This window comes from Anabrus simplex, chromosome 2 (assembly GCF_040414725.1).
Source record: "Anabrus simplex isolate iqAnaSimp1 chromosome 2, ASM4041472v1, whole genome shotgun sequence".
In the NCBI taxonomy this organism is placed as follows: Eukaryota; Metazoa; Arthropoda; class Insecta; order Orthoptera; family Tettigoniidae; genus Anabrus; species Anabrus simplex.
This window is the reverse complement of record NC_090266.1, coordinates 1,172,126,030-1,172,151,747: the sequence shown is the minus strand read 5'-3', so window position 1 is coordinate 1,172,151,747 and position 25,718 is coordinate 1,172,126,030. Positions and strand designations below refer to the sequence as shown.

The 25,718-nt window shown below is 37.0% G+C and overlaps 1 protein-coding gene across 1 annotated transcript in view; it reads left to right on the top strand.

Annotated features, from left to right (window-relative positions):
- The window catches only part of rut (rutabaga), a 1,268,721-nt gene that overhangs the window by 1,018,358 nt on the left and 224,645 nt on the right, over nucleotides 1-25,718 (top strand). The window contains exons 14-15 of the mRNA XM_068226417.1: nucleotides 20,705-20,806; nucleotides 23,860-24,045. Coding sequence (XP_068082518.1) covers nucleotides 20,705-20,806; nucleotides 23,860-24,045 — 288 coding nt within the window. The remainder of the gene's footprint in view (nucleotides 1-20,704; nucleotides 20,807-23,859; nucleotides 24,046-25,718) is intronic.

The following is a 25,718-nucleotide window of genomic DNA, read 5'->3' as shown; positions in this document are numbered from 1 at the left end:
AAATCTTATCAATTCCAGCCACTTTTCTAGTTTTCAACTTTTGTATCTTATTGTAAATGTCATTGTTATCATACGTAAATTTTATTACTTCTTTGGCCTTAGTCTCCTCCTCTATCTAGACATCATCCTTGTAACCAACAATCTTTACATACTGCTGACTGAATACTTCTGCCTTTTGAAGATCATCACATACACACTCCCCTTGTTCATTAATTATTCCTGGAATGTCCTTCTTGGAACCTGTTTCTGCCTTAAAATACCTATACATACCCTTCCATTTTTCACTAAAATTCGTATGACTGCCAATTATGCTTGCCATCATGTTATCCTTAATCTTGACCATTTCGCATTATAATTGACCTCGAAAAGTCACTCCCCATCATGTCTGTCTCCATCGAACGTGAGTAGATGAATAGAGCAGTAAGCATGGCATGTAGAAGCCAGTTGTTAGCTAGCAGTGATAATTCAGATATTCTGAACAGAAGTGATAATGAAAGTGAGTCATAAACTTCAGATTGTGAAAAATTATTTACTGGCAGTGGTGATAGTAACAGTGGCAGATTAAAGCAAAGTGACAATGAATCAGATATTTCTGATAGTGCTCACTATAATGTTGCAGTGCCAGGTGGTAGTAATGCTATAAAGATGAAAAACAAACAGCGGAAATTGGGGGGGGGGGGGGTGGACAGCAAACCATAAAAAATAATTAATTTTCTGAGACTAGGTTTTTTTTTTGCTAGTCGTTTTATGTTGCACGGACACAGATAGGTCTTATGGCGACAATGGGACAGGAAAGGGCTAGGAGTGGGAAGGAAGCGGCCGTGGGCTTAATTAAGGTACTACCGAGCTCGATAGCTGCAGTCGCTTAAGTGCGGCGAGTATCCAGTATTCGGGAGATAGTAGGTTCGAACCCCACTGTCGGCAGCCCTGAAAATGGTTTTCCGTAGTTTCCCATTTTCATACCAGGCAAATGCTGGGGCTGTACCTTAATCAAGGCCACTTCCTTCCCACTCCAAGCCCTTTCCCGTCCCATTGTCGCCATAAGACCTATCCGTGTCTGTGCAACGTAAAGCAACTAGCAAAAAAAAAATTTTAATTTTAATTTTAATTTGCCTGGTGTGAAAATGGGAAACCATGGAAAACCATCTTCAGGGCTGCAGACAGTGGGGTTTGAATCTACTATCTACTTTATACTGGCCGCACTTAAGCGACTGCAGCTATCGAGCTCAGTTCTGGGACTAGTGGTGTAGCTCCAGTATTACTTAGGCACCTCCCTCCATAAACCACACCCTTTGACATACAGAATCACCTCACAAATATAACTTTCTTGGAAGAGGTTTTGAATGAAACAAACAAGTATGCCACCCAGTATTAAAGTAGTAATTCAAATACCAAAACAGAAAGTAAGTGGTTTCCCTCTATTTCACATGAAATTCAGGGGTATTTTGCTCTCTGTATTCTGTTGGGGCAAGTGAGAAAATCCACCCTTCTGTCTTGCTGGTCGGTTCAAAAATCAGTTCCCACTCTTTTCTTTTCTGACGTTATGCCTTTCAGCAGAATTTTGCTCCTTTCAAGATTCCTGCAGTTGACAAATAATGAAAATTGTGATCCTGCTAACAGATCATCTAAGCTCCAGACAGTCAACAACATTTCAGGGCCACATATTATCTTGAGAAGAATACAGCAATAGATGCCTTTTAAAATTCAAAGGCCATTTTTTTATGTTCAGTTCAGTCCTCAGAAGAGAGCTCATTTTGGTATAAAGAATTACAAAATCTAAATCTAATAGTGGATACTGCTGTGGGTTTGATGTCTATACTGGATAAAAACCACAAGGAATATCAACAGAAACCTCAACAAGCGAGGCTGTGGTTATGGACCTCGTGAAACCTTGCCTAGGCAAGGGATATACTGTTTTTGTATACAGTAGGTATATCTCACCTTCCCTTTTTACGAGGTTGGTGGAAAGTGAAATGAATGCTGTAGATCAAGCAATTCCAACTGAGGTGCTTCCACGGCCCCAGCAGCAGCCCCGGTGCTGTGCTGTAGCACCGTTGAGGTGGTGGGGGAAGGAGGGGAAGTGGCAGAGGCAGAACCACAGGTCATCAAGTCAGCGCGCAGCTTATGAAAACAATGTTATTTATGACAATTCTGTGAACACACAAAAACACAATTCTGTACATACATTGCGTTTGCCTTAATGTACATTTAGCGTTTTAGTCGATTGTTGACATCGTTTTGCAGCAACTAATTTACCAATATTGGGTACAATCGATTTGGCAGTAGAAATTCTAAGTACGACCTCTAAGTCAGCATAAGACAGAGAAGTCCTAGTTCTCCATGTATTTAAATTCAGAATTGAAAACATCTGTTCGCATGCATATGTTGTATCAAACATTGACGTAAATTTTAAGGCAAATGCTTGAAGTCTGGGAAATTCTTGTGGATGAACGCCTTTATAAAAGGAAATTAAATCACCACTGTAGTGGTAGTACCTGTCCTTTAGGATTGCATTGCACTGTAGTTTTATCAGCTCTGTTTGGGAAAAAGATGGTGATTTTTCAAGATGCGCTGAAAATGGGTCATAAATATTTGAAGTTGAGGTGCCATATCATTAATTTCTTTGAATCGGTCATTGAATTCAGAGTGTAAAGTCTATAACGATGTGTAATATTCTCCAAGATTTTCATAAGTAGACAAATGTAATGATCTTAATGAAGGAAAATTGTAAAAATTTCCAGCTTCAAGCTGATTTTTCGACAACAAACTCTGCATTTTGAAAGCCTTAATTCTATCACACATGGTGCTAATCAATTTGTTTCTCTCTTGCAATGAAATATTTAAATAATTCAAATAAGATGTTATGTCTGCCATGAAAGCAAGGTCAGCTACCCATTGTTTATTACGCAAAGTTGGTTGTGGAGAACCTTTCATCTCCATGAACAGAGCAATTTCTTCAATTATTGCAAAGAAGGTTGCTAGCACTTTCGCACAACTTAACCAGTGCACAATACAATAAAAGGGAATGTTGCTACATTCTGCATTGAGATCTTTTAAAAATTCTTTGAACTGCCGATGGTTCAAACCTTGCTTTCTGCAGAAATTTACGCACTCTTGACAGTATCTATAACAGATTTAAAGTTGCGAAAGTTCTTTGCGCATAATTGTTCTTGATGTAAAACACAATGTACCGATAATATTGGAGGTAACCCAGCATTGTGCATCTTCGTTTTGATGCGGCCTGCAAAACCTTGCCCATCCGAGGACTTCGCTGGTGCTCTGTCAGTAGCAACGTGACACTGATTTTGGAGTGATAAGCCCATATCGTTCATTGCATCTTCAACAGCTGCAAATATATGTGCGCCGGAGGTAGTATCCTTGAGGGGAATGATGTCCAGTAGTTTGTCAGTTCTAGCAAAATATTTTTTAACTCCCCTGACGAAAATAGATAGCTGTGCCATGTCACTTTTGTCAGTAGTCTCATTGAGAGCAATCGAGTACTTCTTGAAAGTGCCGCATTTGTTCCACAATTGCTCTTTCAGGTTGTCACAAAGTTCCTGTACATGACGAGAGATGGTTTGTTTTGACAAGTTTATCACCTCAAAGTGGGCTACAGCACAGGGATACAATACTTCCAAGCACTCTATAAAACATTCTTTTACAAATTCACCATCAGTAAAGGGTTGCCCACTTTTTGCAATTTTCAGAGCAACAATATAACTTGCTCGAACTGCACCTTCTGAAGTCTTGGGTTCAAGTATCTGTGGGACAGAGAGATAAAATAATCTTTGTGTTTTCTTAGCAGCACATCTAAGTCTAATTCTAAACAATTCTTAATAATACAAAACCAAAAATGAAAACAAATTCCCTAAATTGGATGTAAAACAATTGCTAATGAGTAAGTTATTGCTTATCTGTGAAGAACTTTGCAATTATGATTTTAAATTAGCAATTTGTTCGGTTCTTGCTGCGCCAGCAGTGTCATCTTAGGTTGAAGCATGTTTCTTGTGGTAGTGTCATTGAACGGTTGAAGACTTTACGCTTAAAGTGATGTGACAAATTAAACATTGAGCTTTCCCTTCGGTATTGAGAACAAAATGTGAATCCACCCATGAAGGATTAAACAACATTTTTAACGAAGGGAAAACCAACTGCTCCGCTGTCTGTTCTGTCAAATAGATTCTACTGAGAATGCTACAGAGAGAGAATGAGAATGAATGTACTTTCTCTTACGCACACATGCACTGACCACTGCGTTGGGTAGGTGGGGAAGGAGGGCAACGGTGCTGCTGAGTGTAGCACTGGTGCGCCCCAGCACTAAGTGCTCAAGTTGGAAAGGCCTGCTGTAGATACTGTTAGCATTACTCAAAAAATCATGCCAGATGATTTTAAAAAAAAAGAAAACTAAACAAAAGCAAAACTCTCAATAGGTATTCACATAATGTGTTGGCTGTACAGTGGATGGATAGAAGAGCTTTAACCATGCTATCAACTTACTATGAGGATGTAGAAATGACTCAAACAGGCCAAACAAACAGGAAAACCTAAGTAGTTGTTATCAAACCTAAGACAACTACGCCATGAATTAGACAGACAGACAGACAGACAGACAGACAGACAGACAGACAGACAGACAGACAGACAGACAGACAGACAGACAGACAGACAGACAGACAGACAGACAGACAAGACCAACAACTTTCATGTTTTCTGATTATGAGGAGGTATATAAGGGAGTACAAAAAGCATTTTTTTCTATCTCATGGATATGTCAATATAAAACAGTTATGTCCTCGTAAAGAATATTGTTGGTAGGAAAATACATTTCACTGAATTCAGAATCAAACTGGCCAAACAATCAATAGAAAGTATAACTTTACCTGAGTATCGTAGGTAAGGAAAACCATAAGAGGGTGTTTAACCAATGAGATAACAGGCTGCAAATTGGGCCAACCCCATAAAGAAGACCCCATCCAGACAGTGCGTGGTATGCAGAGCCGACAGCCGTTATGAATACAGTAAATGGATCGTAGCTTTGCACATCCATGACTGCTTCAGAATTTTTGACACCATGAAAAAAGACCAAAATACAAAAAAAAGCAAAAAAAACAAAGATTTAAGATTTTTTTAATTTAATAAATTCTCATGAATTGTGACTTTCTTAAATTAAGTACTAATTGTGGGCATGTGAAGAGCTAACAATTGGTATACCAATGGGTTAATTGAATCTAGAGTTCAAAACGAGCCCTATTTTTTCCAGTGATTTGTAAAGTCACAATGACAATAAAATATGATAAAACAATAACAGACCACAAAATGCTACATTGAATTTTATCATCAAAAATGCCTAAAAAATAAAAGCAGGTATCCTGATGCAGCACACTGTACTGCAAGCACTTAACTTTAAACTAAAGTACTGTACATTCCTCTGTTAATTTTGGGCTGGTAGCAAAACCTAGCCATTGTTGCTTAATCTATCTGCAATTTATGATGGATATTTTACCAAATGTCTCCATGCTTCACCTTTCAAGCCTTCAGTGGCCAGTGCAATGCCTCCTTTCATCTGCTGACAGCTGTCAGTCACCTTCATGTGGAGTTCTGGGTAAAAGCCTAGTGAGAGGATTTTCTGGTTTACCAAAACTCAAAGTTCACTACTTTGAGAATACATTACTTACATAATCTTCCAATGACCAGGAGCTTGAAACTTTCCTTAACTTTGCAACAATTACAGTTCATTTTCCAGAACCAGCATGATTGTACACTACTTTTCTCTTTCACTCAGGCAGCATTCTGTCATACTTAAAAATAAGGTGTTTGAATATATGTGAGTTCTGATACATTACTTTAAATTAAACAATATAATATTTGAAATAAAAACTAAGTGTTAACATCATATTGTCAACAGATCACAAGAAACCATTGAATTATTCACAAATTCAAATTAAAAATAGTGTGTATTTTTATTCCTTGTTCAATAGTGTGTATTTTTACAGGTATATTATAGTGTAATATTTATATTGAACTTGTGTGTTCGACAGACTGAACAGCTTTTAAGTTACATTTAACTGACAGTAAGTCGACACTGGAAAGTATGGCTTCCTCCTTTACAAATGATTTGAATACTGTGATTTAGGTACTGTTGTTAGTTGATTATTTTGTTGCTGATCTGGTTGAAGCCATCAAATGTAGTTTCAGATCTACTGCTTCTCATGGCTTCTTTCTTCACTCAGCTCTGTACTGTTAACAATAAGGGTCATGAGTTGTCCTTTGGGGGTTTGTCATGACTGTAGTAATTATTTTAGCTGAAAGAAGGTAGGAAATATCATCAGTCAATACTTTTGTGAGAATATGTAAAGTGTTTTGTCAGCTCATCATATAATATTTATCTTATATTTTGTCCTCATCAATGGCTTCTTTAGTGAAAGATCCTTTCGCCCAAATTAATATCTTGACATATTTTCCAGAACATCAGTTCACTAACACACACAAGGTCAGTGTTTAATGGTAATCAGTTTTTTTAAAATGTTTAAATATATAAATGAACTAAAACAAAACCTAACATTAAAATAAGATGATGAAATACATTTACAATAAAATGGAGGACTTCCCTCCAATATTCTAGTTATAAAAATGATATAAAATATGAAGTTTCATTATGTATATAGAATGTACCATTCAGTCAACTAAAGCTGAATATAATGCAAATCTAACAATTTGAAAAATACCTTCTTTTGCAGATGCTATCCACCCTTTGTTCAGTGACACCCATACTCCTTGTAATTTTTTATTTTTATTGCGAAGTAACTTTGAAATCTATTGTTAGATTTGCAATAGAGTTTTAGCTGACATGCTTAATGGCATATTTTATATAAATTCTAAAACTTCATATTTTATATATTTTTTATAACTTAGAATAATGATCCTTTCATTTCATTGTAAATGTCCTTCACTTTCCTATTCTAATATTATATTTGTATTTTAAAACAATTGTTATTTTTTGCCATTAAACATCAACCTTGAGTTATTCAGTACATGTGCTAATAAACTAATGCTTTGGAAAATCTATATATATAACTTGTCCTGACTGACTGACTGACTGACTGACTGACTGACTGACTGACTGATTCATCATCGTCGAGCCAAAACTACTGGACATAAAGAAATTAAATTTTTGGGATATATTCATATTAAGATGTAGGTGCTTGCTAAGAGAGGATTTTTGGATATTCCGTCGCTAAGAGGGTGAAAAGGGGGGAGAAATTTTAAAATGAGTGTGTCTATATCTCAAAACGTTAAAAGTTTACAGATGTAGAAATTGGTATTTAGAATTTTCTTTAAAAATAAGGAAACACTAATTTTTTTGTTTTTGGAAAATCCCAATAGGAGGGGTGAAAAAGGGTGAAAAAGGGGTTGAATGCCTTTAATCAGGATGCTGGTACTTATATCTCAGAAACTGAACATATTACAGACCTGAAAATTGGTACTTTTGATCTCCTTTAAAAATAAAGAAATACGTAATTTTTTGTTTTTGGAAAATCCAATTAATGGGAGGGTGTAAAGGAGGGTGAATTTTTAAAATGAGTGCATCTATATCTCAAAACTTTTAAAGTTTACAGATGTAAAAATTGGTATTTAGAATCTTCACTAAAAATAAACACTTTTTTTTTCCTCGGAAAATCCCAATAGGTGGGGTGAAAAGGGTGAATAAGTGTTGAATGCCTTTAATGAGGCTACTTATATTTCAGAACCTGAAGATATTACAGACCTGAAAATTGGTATTTGGGATCTACTTTAAAAATAAAGAAACAGGTATTTTTTCGTTTTAGGAAAATCCAAATAATGGGGGGGGGGGGGAGGGGTGAAAAAGGGGGTGAATTTTTAAAATGAGTGTATCTACATCTTAAAACATTAAAAGTTTACAGATGTAAAATTTTTTATTTAGAATCTCCTTTAAAAATGAAGGAACACATATTTTTTTGTTTTCTGTAAATCCCAATAGGAGGGGTGTAAAAGGGTGAATAATGGGTTGAATGCCGTTAATGAGGATACTTATATCACAGAAACTGAAGATACTACAGAACTGAAAATTTGTATATAGGATCTCCTTTAACAATAAAGAAACACGTATTTCTTTTGTTTTTGGAAAATCCAGTTAATTGCGATTAAATAGGAGTGACAAATTGGGGTGAATTTTTTGAAAGACTATATCTACAGAATATCTGAGGAACGTAAAATGTTACAGACGTAAAAAGTCGGTATTTAGAATCTCCTGAAAATGTAAAGAAACATAGGTGATTTGTTTTTGGAAACTCCACTTAAGGGGAACTAAAAAGGGGTGAAATTTTAAAATGAGAATTTCTACAGTATATCTAAAAAACTTAACATTTTACAGAAGTGAAAAATGGTATTTTTTATCTCTATTAAAAATAAAGAAATGTGTATTTTTAGTTTTCGGAAATACCACTTCGGTGGAGGGGGAGGGGGTAAAAATGACTGAAAATGGTGTTGAATTCTTTTAATAAGGCTACTGATATCTCAAAAACGAATATGTTACAGACGTGAAATTTGATATTTGGAATCTGCTTTAAAAGTAAAGAAGCACGTATTCTCGGAAAATCCAATGACGGAGGGGGGGGGTGTGTGTGTGAAAGAATTGAAAAATTAATGGACTTAATTTTATGAGAATACATACTTCTAATAAAAACTATAGTTGTTACAGACGTTAAAATTGGTATTTGGATCTCCTTTAAAAACAAAGAAAAACGTGTTTTGGGGCGGAAACCATCTTGGAGGGCGGGAGTGAAAAGGAATTGAATTCCTTTCATGATGACACATAAATAAAAAACTGAAGAAGTTAGAGTCGTGATAATTGGTATTTAGAAGATCCTTTACTATTAAAGAAACAAGTATTTTTTGCCGGAAAACTCACTTAAGGGGGGGGGGAGGAGTGTGAGAGGAAGTGAAAAAAGTGAATTATTTTTATGGGGATAATTATATCTCAAAACTGAAGGTAATAGACATGAACATTGGTCTTTGGAATCTCCTTTAAACATAAAGAAACACGCCTTCTTTTAATTTTTTGGGCGGGGGAAATAAACTCAACGGCGGTGGGGTGTAAAAGGAGGCGAGACCAATTGATTTGACTGTTCATAATATACTTATAAGGAGCCTCCGTTGCTCAGGCGGCAACGCACCGGCCTTTCAGAGCTAAGTTCCGTGGTTCAAATCCCGCTCACTCCATGTGACATTTGTGCTGGACAAAACGGAGGCGGGACAGGTTTTTCTCCAGATACTCCGGTTTTCCCTGTCATCATCCATTCCAGCAACACTGTCCAATATTTCATTTCATTTGTCATTCATCGATCATTGCCCCAGAGGAGTGCTTCGGCAGCTGGCACAATTCCTATTGTCGCCGCTAGATGTGGCTTTATTCATTCCATTCCTGACCCTGTCGAATGACTGGAAACAAGCTGTAGATTTTCGATGTACTTATTCTGATCATAAACCGATCATTTTTAATCTTTCCTGCGTTCGTTTTCAACTGCCATCTTTCCCTTTGGAGAACGTTCTTAGGTTACAGTAGACTCTCCTGGCATATAAATAAAAATTTAAACACATTTGAAATAAACGATAGGAATGAGATTGACCATCAAATTGTTCACCTCTATAATAAGGTCAATAATGCACGGAAGTATGTCATTCGTATCGCCAGAAATCCCGCACACTTGCCTACGCGCGACAATGGTGCTGGTCTCATTGTCAACAATGACAATGGCAGCAGATGTAATTTACCGCCAAGTAGCAGTCTTGCATCTTGCTGTGGGGTCCAGAACATCTAATAATAATAATAATAATAATAATAATAATAATAATAATAATAATAATAATAATAATGTTCTGGAACATCGTCAAATTGTGCGGACCGCGCTGGAAACGGGTCCTGACCTGGTAACAACTACAAATACAGTCCGGCCGCGGGTTCAGTACCGCCAAGGCACCCAAGACGACACCACGCCGGATCTCCTTCAGGATTTGATCCATACTAAAAATGCTTATAGGAAAAGATGGCAATGAATTAGGGACCCAACTGACCGCATGGAATACCTGGACCTAGCCCGGGAAGTACGAAATCGATTGCTGGAAAAAAAGATCGAAAAATGTGAGGAACTTTGCCGTAATCTCTCAGAAAACTAGTCAGAATGTGAATTTGGGAGGATTATATATAAAACATTAAGCATTCAATTATAAATTTCAGTATAATACCGTTGCGAAGCACGGGTATCTTGCTAGTATATTTATATTAATACACAGTAAAATCCCCGTTAATCAAAATAAAGGAGGGATTCGCTGGTGTGGATAATGGAACAGTTCAGATAAAAAAAGAATGAGGATTTTTGGTGTCAGAAGGTGCAAAATGACTCTTATAGCATTTTTATATTGAAATAATATTTGGCTGGCTGTATTTAAATTTTAATTTTACAGAATCAGTATGTAGAATCAATATGAAGTAAAATCAATATGCACACCATTATGGTTCAGAAGTAGGCAATTATCAGAATTTCACAAATTATAATTCTCGAGTACTACTGTGTTGTTGTCTTTTTTTTTGCAAAAATAAATAAACAAATAAATAAATAAATAAATAAATAAATAAATAAATAAATAAATAAATAAATAAATCCACGAACAAACTGGATAAATATTTTTTGAAAAAGCAACTGGCCATTTCAGTATTTTGGTTAATAGAGTTTCACTTAAGAGATTTTACTGTATATTAATTTGAACAAAAGACTCTTTTTTTTTTTTTTTTTCTTAGTGAAGAGGCCTTTAATGAGAGAAAAACATACAGCATAGTGTTTGATAAATATTATGTAATCATTTGACAAATTCTCACAAAAATATTGAGTAGCTCATATTTTGTTCCTTATTTTAATTAAAATAATTATTATAGTCATGACTCGTATCAACAGAATGACTGAAGAAATTTACAAGTAAATGGAAAGGAACAAACTAGTGCAAACCGAGTGAGCTATGCAGTTTGAGTTGTGTACCTGTGGGATACAAACTCCACTGTCGGCAGATCTGAAGATGGTTTTCAACATTTTCCATTTTCACTTCATGCCATGGTTGCTACCTTCCCATTTCCAGTCCCAGCCCTGTCCCATTCCATCCCATCATCGTCATAAGACCTGTCTGGCTGTCTGTGCCACCTAAAACAAATAGCAAACGAGTGCAAATCAAATCGAATATAGAAAGGATTGGAACATCGAAAGAAATACACTGTGTCATTGTGTTTATCCTGTTATGTGTTCCTTTCAATGTTTCTATCTTTCTATGTATGACTTTAAGACCCTTATAGCTAACAGTACAGAGTTGAGTGAAGGAAGAAAGGAAGCCATAAGAAATGGTAGATCTCAAAATCACATTTGATGGTTACAATCATTGCAGCCTAATAAACAGGACAATAATGAGATATTTGAGATATTTGAGATATTTTGAGATATTTTATTTTTCCACCATCAAGTACAGAAAATGTACACTAGGTATTGTCAGTATAAATAAAAATAATCTATATACAATATCTTAGTAATTATGCCTGAGTCATTAGAAAAATTATTTTAGCTACCTATATTAGGTCAGTTTTTGAAATACCACATTCTAGATACTCTTCTACACTATAAAATGCCTTTTTCCTTAAGAATTGTGACAGTACCTTGTTAAATGCACTATTGTCTAATGTTCGAATAGGTAGTGGAAGCTTATTGTACATCTTGAGCTGTTGATAACAGTGGCTGTTTGTGCTTTTACTAAGCCTAGAGTAAGGAGTATCCAGATCATTCTTGTATCTTGTGTCGTGCATGTGAACTGTAGATCTTTCTTTAAATTTGGAAAGATTCTCTTTCACATGCATAATATTTGTAAGAATATATAAACAGGGAACTGTCATAATTTTTAGGCTCACAAAGGAAGTTTTACAGGAGTCTCTAAATTCTAATCCAGCAATTAGACGGACTGCCTTTTTCTGCCATATAAATACATTATTTGATGTGGGACAATTTCCCCATAACCTGATCCCATACAGTATATGAGGGTGAAAGAAAGCATGATAGGATGCAAGTAGCATATCCCGACTGATGCAGGTTTTCAGTTTCCGCAACAGATACCACACCCTGGATAATCTCTTACAGAGTTCTGACGTATGTATTTCCCAAGTAAGTCTTGTATCTATATGTAGGCCTAATAATTTAACAGAATTACGGCAGCCATTATTTACAGTGTGATCCAAGGTAAATATGATATTTTCTGTTTTAGTGACGTTAATAGTTAATTTATTGTGATGAAACCAGTTTTCAGCAATTTTAACAGATGTGCTGACTTGGTTTTGTAGTGTTGTGATATCAACATTACTGTTTACGAAAGTTGTATCATCAGCATATAGAACTGATGTGCAGGGAACATTACATGCTAGGTCATTGATATAGACCAAAAACAGGAAAGGTCCCAAAACAGACCCTTGTGGGACACCTGCTTTAACCGTTTCCATACCAGATTTTTTATCACTTATTACCACCATCTGTCTCCTTTGATGGAGATAGGATGCCATTAATTTCAGTTCATGACCCCTTACTCCATAATAACCAAGCTTGTGAATTAGGATTTCATGCGAGACACAATCAAAAGCTTTCGTCAGGTCAATTAATGTAGCACCTGTGACTGTTTTATTCTCAAAATTATTTAATATGTCTTTGATGACACATTCAACTGCTTTTATCGTTGAATGACCCTTCCTAAATCCAAACTGTTTGTTGTAAAGCAAATTATTTCTGAAAAAGTACTCGTCGAGTTGTATAAATATACAGGATTCAATAATTTTGCTCAGAATGGGTACTATTGTTATAGGGCGGTAATTTGATGGGCACATTCTATCCCCCTTTTTAAAGATAGGTATCACTTTAGACATCTTTAAACACTCAGGAAAAACACATTGTCTAAGCATTAAATTTATTAAAAATGTCAATGGCATTAATATCATGAATCATCTAATAACATTAACAAAATATCAGTATTTAGATAACAAATTCTGAGACTTTTGTGACCATGCTGTTGCAACAACAATAATGCTAAAAATCTGTATGATTCCGATATATAAGATAACGCTAACTGAGTAGTGCATGCAATTACAATGAAATGGACCTAGAATTATAACAGATTTCCTTTGAATTGAAGTAAGGTTCTATTCTGATATATGTGTGAAGTGAGTGTGAAAAACCATACTAGGTATAGCCAGCCACTGAAACTTTGTGGCCTGGACTGAAACCTTTTGTCCTTGTATGGTACCACTTCTAAAGGTCTGCAACAGAGGTGCTCAGCTGGGAGCCCATTGAAGCTAGCCCAGTGCAGCCAAGCAGGCCTCACGTAAATGCGGGCAGCTAACGTAGCAAGCAAACATAATAGTGAAGCGAGAGAGTGAACACACTTTTCAGGAAAGTAGAGCAGTGACATTCGATTGTGACTATGAAGGTCTCCTCCACTACTGCTGTAAAGGTTGATTGGGGTACAGTATTTTTTAAAAAAAGACAGACAATGCTATAATCGCAAGAAAACCAACCTTTTCAAGATATTCTGGTATGATTTATACTGCGCTCCATATAAACAGTCAGTTTTATATTCCTACTAGCAATTGTACCCGTGCTTCGCTACGGTATTCCAGATTGTATACGGATATCGAAGTAAATTACTGTACATGAAGTTAATAATAATTTTTAAATTGCATGTAAATTGGCGTTATCCGAGAAAAAACATAGGGAGGTCATTGAGAGTTTCCTATCTTGCTGCCTAACTTTACAAACATATATAAATCTGGATTTAACTTGTAAAATCTGAATATCTGCATTTAAAATGCAAAATCTGAAAATTAACATTCATTAAATAAAATACACACTTGTTGGACCTTGTACTCACACTTACTTGTTACCTGCTCACTTACACATACATTATTTGAAGGGCGCCAGCTGTCACTCAGTACAGCAATAATAGAATGAGACTCTTGACCATCTCTAGGGTGTGGGGTAATAAGCTTACTTTTGACAACATACCATATAAGTTCTGGGAAAAGGAGATTGGCGTTCGGTTTCCCCATTAATTTTGAGGTTAAGATATTTTACTGTCAATGAAATGAAACTATGAATTCGTTTGATAGAACAATATATATTCTTTAAATAATATATCAAAGAATAGTGAGTTTTGTTGCGATAAAACAGATGAGAATATGAAATTATGACATTGCAACTGAAAGAAACTAGGCATGAATTTGAATTCTTCTTGACTGGACATTTAACAATTTATACGAAATATTTCCCTCACTGATTCACTTGACTGTACCTTCAACACTTTAAGTGTAATTACGACGTAATCCATTGCTCTGGTGTTTACTGTAGATGTGTCACGCCTAACGTGGTGATACATCCTTGCGACTGCTTCTTCTCCATATCATCTGACTTCTTTGTAAGTCAATATGGTATGACCTCTTGGCAGGTCCAGGGTTGCCCTCTCTGACTCCTTGGTAAGCCTTGCGTCCGCGTCTTCCACTAAGTGACGGACCAACCATTTGGTCTCGCTCTCTCAATGACCAATAATGGCTCACTGAGTCTTCACCATCTCTTGTTCACACTGGTTGACTGACCACCTAAGGCCTCTTGATCTAGTAGACTACTTCACTGTACTGCATCCGTATAAGTAATGACTGACGCTACAATATGCACCCACCTTATATAGACGTTGGTTGACACAACTACGTAATCTCCAGAAATAACAATGACATACTCCCACCTACGCGACAGATATTACATCCAGTGGTGAAATAGCCCCGCGGCGACTGAGTCCGTGCGCGCATTGCTAAATAAATACGATGACGTAGCCATAGCTTGGCGATGACTTGGCAGAATCGCCAGTGGTATAGCAATATAACAACGTCACTTCCAATCTCTGATATATACAACAATTCTCACTGTACAGGTGTTTAATGATAATCTACATATACGTATATATGCATACATCTAAGTACAATCTTGCAAGCAACAGGCAATTGCAAAATCGAATTGAATAAAACGGATAATTACAATAATAGTAACAATATCACAGATAAAACTGTGGATTTGGCACGTTTTTCGATTATTTTTATACCTTGCCCCCCCTGACCCCCACCTCTAAGGGAGCTACGGATGGCTTTACCCCCACAGTGCTCGTCTCCAGATAGTAAGTCATAAGTGTACCAAGTTTGAATGAAATTGCTCCAGTGGTTTAGGAGATGTGTCATTTACACACACGCATACATCGATTTTTATATATAGTAAGAAGAAGAAGATTATGCTTATTATATAGAGAAATTTTGTTTTGAACACTGCAGAGATCTAAACTTAAACTGTATATCCGAAGATATTATTCGAATCCGAGGAATGAATATTACTTCGCTCGCGGCATGCCCAATCATGAGAATGGCTTCAGTAATATTAGTCATCAGTTTCAGAGTCGTGTTCATTGCAGAGGGCAGGATTCTTATTCTTAAGAAGGATAATTGGTGCCACAATCGTCCGCTCTAAGATATTCGAGCGTACTCCAGGTGACTCCAAGTCTTTCGCAGCACAGCCGTGTAGTCGATAGACTTGTAACTGTGTAGAACATCGGGTAATTATTGTAAAAGTTGCTTGTTGAAAGAAATGAATGACATGATATATGATAGCAAGAATGAAGAGGATGAAACCCGGCGCCGGCACATATGCTACTCCTCTCGAATAGCTCAAAGCTTAACGTCCCGATCCTATGGACGAATCATCATCAACACCGTCCTATGCCCTCACACCATATAATACCAAGAACAGCTTCCTACGTCCTGGACGTAAAATGGCTCCTTGCATATTGTGTTCTGTACCTATCTTATGTACGTTGCCTAGCGACAGTGACTCTATGCATTAATCTTGGTGACAGCACATTGGATTGCCATATCCCAATGCACGTTTTCCGATGGTTTTTCGTTCATAACTCACCAACAAAAGCGAAAATGAAAATTCCGGCTTCGAGGTGCATTCGGACCCCTTTCCATCAACAGATGTTCAAAATTTCAGATCTCTACGTGCTGTAGATTTTGCTGGGCATCGCGCACAGACAGACAGACAGACAGACAGACAGACAGACAGACAGACAGACAGACAGACAGACAGACAGACAGACAGACAGACAGACAGACAGACAGACAGACAGACAGACAAACACTTCGTTTTATAATATTATAGATATTTATACATTCAAAAAATCTAACATGTTATTTTTGTGTTACAGGTTTAAGCGTACAAGGTATGATTTACAATTCTTTGGGTGGGAATGACAGTATTTCCATTTAAAAAAGTCAAATTACTGTTATTTATTCAGCAAAACGTAATATATTTATGTAATTCAACAAGTTTACTGCTATATTTTGCACAGTGTTGTAGTGTTGTGACTTTCTCTTTTCCCCGAATTTCCGAAAAGAGTATTTAAAATTTAACAGGCATCTGATGGTAATAGCTAGTTTCTAAATAGTGAGAGGGAGTTTCATTACGAGTGAAGATGTAGATATTTACTATCCAAGATTAAAGTACAATAATGTAAATGCATCTGCCGAATAGATATACAGTATGTCTTCAAATAAATAACCTAACTGATGTTATTTCTGGTAAGCATGATTGGATTGTTGGAGTTCATCAGCTCATTTAAACCAAAGCAACCACAAGCCACAGCTTTTCCACCTTAACTCTGTAATACAATATTAGAAATGTTTCCAAAGCACTTCTTAAAACATAACAGTGAAAATCATAATTCATTACATACAGTACAAAAATATTTGAGGTTGTAGGCCTAACACTTTATTGTATCCAGTCAAAATCAGTCAACTGCAATGAACAGAAATAACTTACTTCTTACAACATAAATTGAAAATGACTACTGGGAGAACTTCGCCCAACCTTCACGGCCTGTGACGTAACCACGATATCACTGTGGCTGAATAGCCTACTTGACTGTGGGACGAAATGTCCAGCATGAGCATCTCTGGTCTGCAACCTAAGACCAAAGAATAATAATAATAATAATAATAATAATAATAATAATAATAATAATAATAATAATAATAATAATTGCAGAGAATTTGCAAATTGCAATTAAGCAGATTGAAGTCCTCAAAGAAACAGCAGACAAAACAGGATTGCAAATATCTTTTGAGAAGACGGAGTACATGAACATAAATACCACTGACCCAACCTGGACAATGAGGACGAAGTATGGTGACATCAAAAGAGCAACAAAATTAAAGTACCTAGGAGAGATTTTGACTCCAAACATGAATGAGAAAGCAGCAATTCAAGAACGTGCAAGAAAGATGGAAACTGGGTTTAGATTATGTCAGAACACGTACAAATCTAAGTCGCTCTCCTACCATGCCAAATTCAAGCACTACAGCACGATAGTCTGAATGTTTATACTCAGCTGAGACAATAGCAACGAAGGGACTCTCAGATTTGGAAAAGAAAGAAAGGAGGTTCCTTAGAAAGATTCTTGGACCTATAAAATCATCAGACAAGTTTACGTTTCGCATGAGACCAAACCGAGAACTATACCAACAATTTGAAAACATCACCACCACAATGAAAAAGAGGAGATTGACGTTCTATGCACATATTAAAAAGATGGGATCAGAGAGACTCACCAACAGGATCCTCACCTTCCAGGAGAACAGGAAGACACAAGTCCCATGGGTAAAAGAAGTCCAGCGTTTCGTCTTAGGTCTGACACTACACTCATCAGAGTGGGATGTGTCAGACCCTACCCACTGACACTGGGGTGTATGCAGGTGAACTTATCAGAAGCCCTTATAAGAGGCACAGTCTGATAACTGCATACGGGAGATAAATCTCCACAATGCAATTATTGCCCGCCTAGCAATTCCGAATGGAAAATTCTAAATTTCCATGGAGAGAATTAGATATTTTTCACCAATAGAGCATGTCAAAAATGTCAAACATATCCGATAGAAGGTTTTTCAGGCGTTTGCTCTATTTTCCATTCGGAATTGCTAGGCGGGCAACTGTAGGCTTTTGAAATATGGATGTGTTGTAGAGTGTTGAAAATGCCATGGGTAGATTATATCACTCTTTTGTGCCAGGAAATCATGCATATTCCTAACCCTGGAGTTTTCTATGACACGATTGTGAAAAGGCTTAAAATTTCAACAAAGTAAAGGACGGGAAATCCAACAGATAACCATGCCAGATATAACCTGCTTGCTGGAAAAATAGCAATAATATAAAATTCATTGTCATAAGTATTGTTCCATGTGAACTGATTAGGAGGCCAATCAGTTAGATTCCCTAATAGGGGCGGCTATGTGTTGGACTTTCTCTTATTAATATTATTTTTTAATAAAACAAATGAGGTATGGTTTTCTACAATATCTCCATACTGTAGAAGGACTGAAAGATGAAAGAATATACACAGTTGGCTCAGTTAATGAAGTAAAACTCTGGTGTATGTCAAATAATTTGAGTAATGCTGGACATGTCTTACAGTAAAAGGAGCCCATTCTCAGCACTGTATGAAGTAAATGGTAAGTAGTTAATAATTCTGTATTTTTGGGAGACCTTTCTTTAACTTCTGTTTTTTATGCAGTGTAGTAGTTACAGTAATACGGAATGCAACTGTTCGATGTAGCAGTCTTGCTGTGGGCTCTGACTGCCCATTTTAATTTTAAGGCTCTGTGTAACAATGAAGCTCTGTATCAAATACCTTTTACACAGGCTAAATTGTTGTACTTTTGCTAGTCTAATGTACTGCTCAACCTGAAATTATTTCCAACTTTGATTGTCATTTAAAGTCAAAATGAGAAGGTAAGTAAATTAGAATTAAAGTGACCCTATTTAAAGTGTGAAGTGTTTTGATTACATCAGAACTGCATTTACATGAGAGGCAGGTACAAGACCAGTGCAGTAGAAGAGATGGACTGGGTTAGTATTAGGTTTATTGTGGGGGACTAATAAACAAATTTGGGAATGGAACCTATCTTCATCCTTGTGCAGAGTTGGGAGTGGTGTGGGAATGTTCACAGGGAAACTATACTGCCGACTTTGTGTCGGGAGAACTAACTAGATCGAATATAGATTAGGCATCTAATAAGAACAATTCGAGACACATCTAATGCCAGAGTGGATGGAAGGAAGACCTGTGCTGATTCCTGCATATTCCCATTGTTGTTCAACCTGAAGTCATTATGATCACACTGTGGGAGAATCGCTAATAACTTCCAGTGCTGCATAATCAGATTTGATGTTTCCTTGTGAAACGTTTTGTAAGAGATTTTTCTTTTCTTTGGTTCATCCAGTCAGATAGTGTACTGGCTCATGTTTTGTAAAATGTTTGGTGGAATATACATTTGATCTGTGAAATAGTTAAGTATAACACTTCACATGATCTATAAAGTATGTAATACTGGTACTCTAACTTCTGTTCTGATTCACAACTAATAAGATTTGTATAGGAAGCATGTTATTGCTTTCATTTACTTGTTCAGGCTGTTAATTATCAGTCTTCCCATCTGATTTTCCTTGTTAATCTCTTGTTCACTTCTGACAGTGATCATTTTGGAATTTTTTTTATTATCCTGGATATCGAGGTTCTTCATTTTCTTTACCCAGCATTCTAATTCTCCAATAGGATGAAGCCCTTCATCTTTCACCCTCAGTATGCTAATCATTGCCAGTTATCATCATCATCATCATCATCATCCTTCCAAGTAAATTGGCTTCAATTCAGGAAATGAGGAGTTCAAATCCAACCATCAGCAGACCTTAATTAAGGCCACAGCTGCCACTTTCCATTTCTCAGCCTTTTTCCATTCCAATGTCACCAAAATCCTGTATGTGTTAGTGTGACATTAACTTAGATTCTTGAGATATACCATGTGATAAAATATTCTCAATCACTTGGTTGCACACCAGAAACCGTCGGCAGCCCTGAAGATGGTTTTCCATGGTTTCCCATTTTTACACCACGGCTGCTTCCTTCCCACTCCTAGACCTTTCCTGTCCCATTGTTGCCATAAGACCTATCAGTGTCGGTGCAACGTAAAAAACTTTGTGTGTGTGTGTGTGTGAAACTAACAAAATGGGCAACATTTTACTGCTCAGTTCAACATAAGTACCATAGTAATCTTACATTCAATATATAACACTTTATTCCATCCTGTCAGTACTTAACAGTTTATTTTACTACCATCCATACATGTTTCGAGAGCTCCAAAAACTCTCTTCTTCTGCGACGCAAAGCATCAAAATACTTTGAATTTGTTACATCTATACAATACTTATTTCTTAGTCCTACCTCATTAAGCATCATAGTGTGCCAATTCTATTTGAAATGCATGACTCAACACACTCTTTAACTTCTGTGCACTCTGCTAGTTCAAGGGCTAGTATATTATAACACGAGATTACCCTCTAAATGCGCTTGAAAATTTGATCCAAATATGAAGAAGGTACTGTTCTGTAGATTATTTTGCAGCAATAGGAAATAGTATTTCATTTTTATTTTGGGTGTTCGTGGTTGTGAGGAAGGGGTGGGGAATTTTTCAGTGAATGCCTCCTGTAATTGCAGCTTGTGTATCTGTAGTGCTTGCTTGTAGGTGCTAGACTTGCAACGGGCACTACATGCTGACCCATCCACCACTGGTGGACGTCCGTTTGGTGGAACTGAAGCATTGGATCTTCGTGATATAGCCACCAAGGTGAGAACTTGATTGGCTTACCTTGCATCTTGTGATTGTCAACGAGCTTGAAGCTTGGATGTCTGTCTTTCCTGTTCATTTTTGTGTTTTGCGTGGATCCTAATCCTGTGTGGTAGTTCCTTAAAAGAATTCCTCTACATGTATCATAATCAGTCTTTCTCTTTATTTTTCTCTTATCTGTTCATCACTGCTTGTTACATGTGATGTAGTAGAAGTATATTGTTTTGTTCTGAACATTAGGTTTTGCATGTTTTCAACATCAAACATCTCGATATTGGTAAATGAGTACCTATACAATATATTTAACAAATTTTCTTGGAGTGAATTCTGTAAGAAAATGTTGTTCATTCATTTTTTGAGGCTTGAGACTACAGTAATGCTAAACTTCGTGTACTTGAGCATGCCCGAACGGTCTGCGATTTAACGTTATTGTGCTCTGGAGTATAAAGTTCAATTATGTGGGGGTCTAAAACTGGAATAGTTATTTATGGACTTGAAATAAGGTGTTATCCCAGAATTTAACTGTATTAAGTGTGAAAAACCATGGGAAGAGCACACTTGGGCTAGCAGCTGGCAATGGTGGGGTTTGACTTTCAGTCTGGGAACTGGCTGAGTTCCCAGTCCTCTTTGGAGCATGATTTTATGCAATTTTCTACAAATATATATTAGGAAATATGAATTAAAATTATTGATCACTAATTGTAGATGAGGCAAGTAACTATGATGCGAGGCCTCCAAATAGTCTTTGACCTATGAAATTTGAGTGGTGTTGGTGGTTTAATGTCACACTAACACATCAAATGTTTTCAGCGGTGCAAGGATGAGAAAGTGATAGGATTGGGATGATAGCAGCCGTGACCTTAATTAACGTACAGCCTCAGCATTTGCCTCGTATGAAAATCTGGAATCACATAAAATCATCTTCCACCCTTTCCCAAAGTGATCCAAACTGCTCGGCCAACTCACTCTGTGAAATTGAGGTAATGAACTCTTTATGGTTATTTGTTGCATCACCTAGCTAGCCCCGGAGGACCCGGATTTGACTCTCGGCCAGGCAGGCAATTTTATACCTGCATCTGAGGGCCGGTTCGAGGCCCTGGTCTAGAAAGCCAAAAATAACAGCAGAGAGGATTTGTCATGCTGACCACATGACACCTCGTAATCTGCAGGCCTTTGGGGCTGAGCATTGATCACGTGGTAGGCTCAGGCCGTTTGGTGCTGTTGACATGGGGTTTGATTTTAGTTTGGTGCATCACCTACCCTGTGCAAAGAAAATAAAATGTTGGTTCAGGAACTTCAACAACAGCCAAGTTGACACTCAGCTTCTTGTCACTGCCATAATTTCGATCTTGCCAGTAGCTGTGTAAATTGACTGCAGCTACTACCACACACCACTGTAAAAGGAAACATTAATTATTCTGATGAAACATTCTAAGGTTTGAATATGGTACTAATACCTCCCAAGCTGAGCATAACATTTTGGTGCTAACGAAGGCATCTCTGTTGTGCTCTATTCTCTGCTGAAGTTGGCCTTTGATGGTTATGTTACATGGCTTTTAGATTGAAACATTGATCATTGTGAGTGAGTTGTCAGGATTTCCAGTTTGTTGGTCAGATATACAGTTTGGTTAAATTTTCACCATTCCTTCAGTGGTAGTTATTATTTATAAGTGGCCAAGAAGGTTTGATAATATTATTTAATAAAAGTGATATGGTGGCATCTGATCTTTGTGTTCCAGTTTTTCATTGAAATTGAACGGAACAGCAAGTTGTTTCCAAGTTACTATGTTAGAAGTGCCAGCCATAATTTCTGAATGGTTAAAAGATGAATTGTTGAACTCTAAACATTATATATGTCTGTGTTAATGGAGTAAAAGTTATTCTACCTATCTTTTGTGAAGGAACATTGAGAAGTAGCAGTTTGAAAATTTAAGTATTGATTCTCATTATTAAGCAGCTTTCTATGCTTGTCATTAGAATTTCAAAATGACTTTGGAAGGTGTAAAACTGAAGATGTGGCTTGTCAAGTGTTCACCTTGTTGGCCTGGCATTGGAAGTTGCAAGGTGTTGTCTCATGCAAGTTGAATTTTGTTAGCTCAGCCTTTTAATTTGACCTTTTTTATTTTATTTTGTTGTTTGTTCCTGAAAATCATTCATGGCCTTAGGTATTTTCCATATTGACCTGTCCGTCCCATGTATATACTTCACTGAAACGTAAATATTTTTTATGTCAGTTAGAAAGGTTTATGTATGGTGACAGAATTGATTCCCCTTACAATGCATATAGGTTTGTGTTTGGTGATGGAATTAGTTCCCCTTGCAATGCATATATTTGTAAGTATATACTTAGTAATTCAAGAAAGAAATTCATCCAAAACCTGTAGTTTCTCTGCTTCATTTAGCTTGAAGGTGGAAGGTAGACAAGTACAGGATGCTGACTTAGGACAGTACAGCAAGAACTTTTGCATTCTTATTACCGACTTTAGGATTACGTGACAGCTGAGCGACATCATTACTGGCTTCTCACCAAGATGGCAATGGTTCGAATACAGCCTATGCATGTGGAATTTTGGAAATGAAAAGTCGTGTTCCTGTGGTTTTGGATTGCATGTAGAATTGAAGATCCTATGGCTATGATCATGATATCAACAGCCATGTAAAAAAACTGCAGCTTGCTTATATTACAGATTTCAGTAGTTAATCCACAGTGTGAACACTAACAAAATAGTTATTTCTCTTGAAGTTATTTCTGTACAACCAATTAAATATTTTCTTGCATGTTTGAATTTCTCGTTTGTTGATCAGATGGGAGTGTACAGCTTTATTCTTTATAAATATCTGTTTCATACTTGATTAAAATATATTGGGAAGCATAAAACTAAATTGATAGCTTTCAGTCAATTTTGGATATTGGAATACGACATACCTTTGTAGCCATAGTTCAGCTATTTGTATTGTAATAGGCCAATAAAATAGATCCTGATGTGGGAGATAAGACCTGGGATTCTTTTACCTTTGAATGAGTAGTGATTATGAACTTGATTGTGTTACAGAACAAAGTGACAGAAAAATTTAAGCGTCCTTTCAAGAAGCGCCACTCATCGGTGTATCATCAGCCATCAAATCGTGTCAACAAGTACTTGGCACAGGCTATAGATGCTCGAAGTGTAGATCGTGAGAAGTCTACGCATGTCAACTTGGCAACCCTATGCTTCAAGGATCGTGAAAAGGAGAGCCAGGTAAGAAATGTAGTAAGCGATAGTAAATTACTCTAATACCTTATTGTGGTTGTGTGAAAATAAATATTTTGCTAAATGCCTTCCTTCAGTTAATCAACTGTATCATACCTTTACAGTACCCTTGAACAAGGAACATATTTCTTTTGACAACTTCATTGTGTCCTGAGGCAGTTCGGACCAGTGTTGCCAAATCTAAAAATAATATTTTGGAAGACAGGGCTCAACAATTTTGGAGGCTTTTGTCAACATTTCTGATGATGATTAGAAATATGTTAATTTTTATTTTATTGAAAATTAAATTATTATGCAATGAACACATAGCAGTAGAACTGAATAGCTTTCATAATTCCAAAATAAATGGTCCACTATTGGAAATTATAAATTTTTCATCCAACTCCTTCTTGGTTGCCAGCATTTCACCCCAATGTAACAATTTGGGCTCATCAGTTAGTAACTAGTACACTTACCAAGACGTATGCATAGTGCATATAGTGGAGGCCACTGCATAGGCTACTTCTGATGGCCTAGCAGGCATCAATTTTCATAAGAGACCAAGTCTCTCATAGTGCATTGGCACTACCTGTGGCTCTAAGTAGCCTATGCAATGGCCTCCACTACAACATTTGTTCTACTTATGTTTTGTAAAATTGATCTCTCACCTCATTGTATATAACATCACTAGAAGAATACACCAATTGTAAATTGTTAATGAAACCACTGTAAAATGAAATGATTGTAAAATTCCCAAATAGCATGAAACAATTGTAAACTTCCCAAAATAGCAATAAAACACACAACCAGAGCCATAATGCCCCCACCTCCTTCACACTGTCAAACCACCCTAGCCCACCCCCCCTAATCCATCAAACCCCCCATACCCACCGAATCTCCTGGCCAGAGAGAAGGCGTTACTTTCTAGGTGGCCTGCCCGTCTGCTTCAGGGAGGGGAATGAAAACTTTTCATGATGATGATGCCTCCACTATATGCACTAACCGTGCGTGATGGTAGGTATGCTAGTTGCCCAATAATGAGCCCAAATTGGCCCACTGAGGTAAAATGCTGACAACCAAGAATAAGTTAGCTGGAAAATTTATAGTTTCCAATAATGGAATAATTATATTGGAATTATGAATTTACTCATTCAGGACAAATATTTCAGGTTCCTTACAGGAATCAATATCTATATCACCGCATTTAATAGTTTTGTGTGGCTATTTCTAGCCGGGTGCAACCCTTGTAAGGCAGACCCTCCGATGAGGGTGGGCGGTATCTGCCATGTGTAGGTAACTGCATGTTATTGTGGTGGAGGATAGTGTTATGTGTGGTGTGCGAGTTGCAGGGATGTTGGAGACAGCACAAACACCCAGCCCCCGAGCTATTAGAATTAACCATTGAAGGTTAAAATCCCCTACCTGGCCGGGAATCGAACCTGGGACGCTCTGAACCGAAGCCCAATTCGCTGACCATTCAGCCAACGAGTTGGACAGAATCGTGTCCTCATCACAGGATAGTGCAGCTCTTTTCAGGCACACCCCTAATGGAGGTGAGCTGCATGTACCATTTCAGCCACATACCAGCCCTCTTGCCATTCTTAAATTTCTGGCAGTACCGGGGAGGACGGCAGCTAATAAACATTAACTGCTACGCTATGGAGGTGGACATATCATCGAAT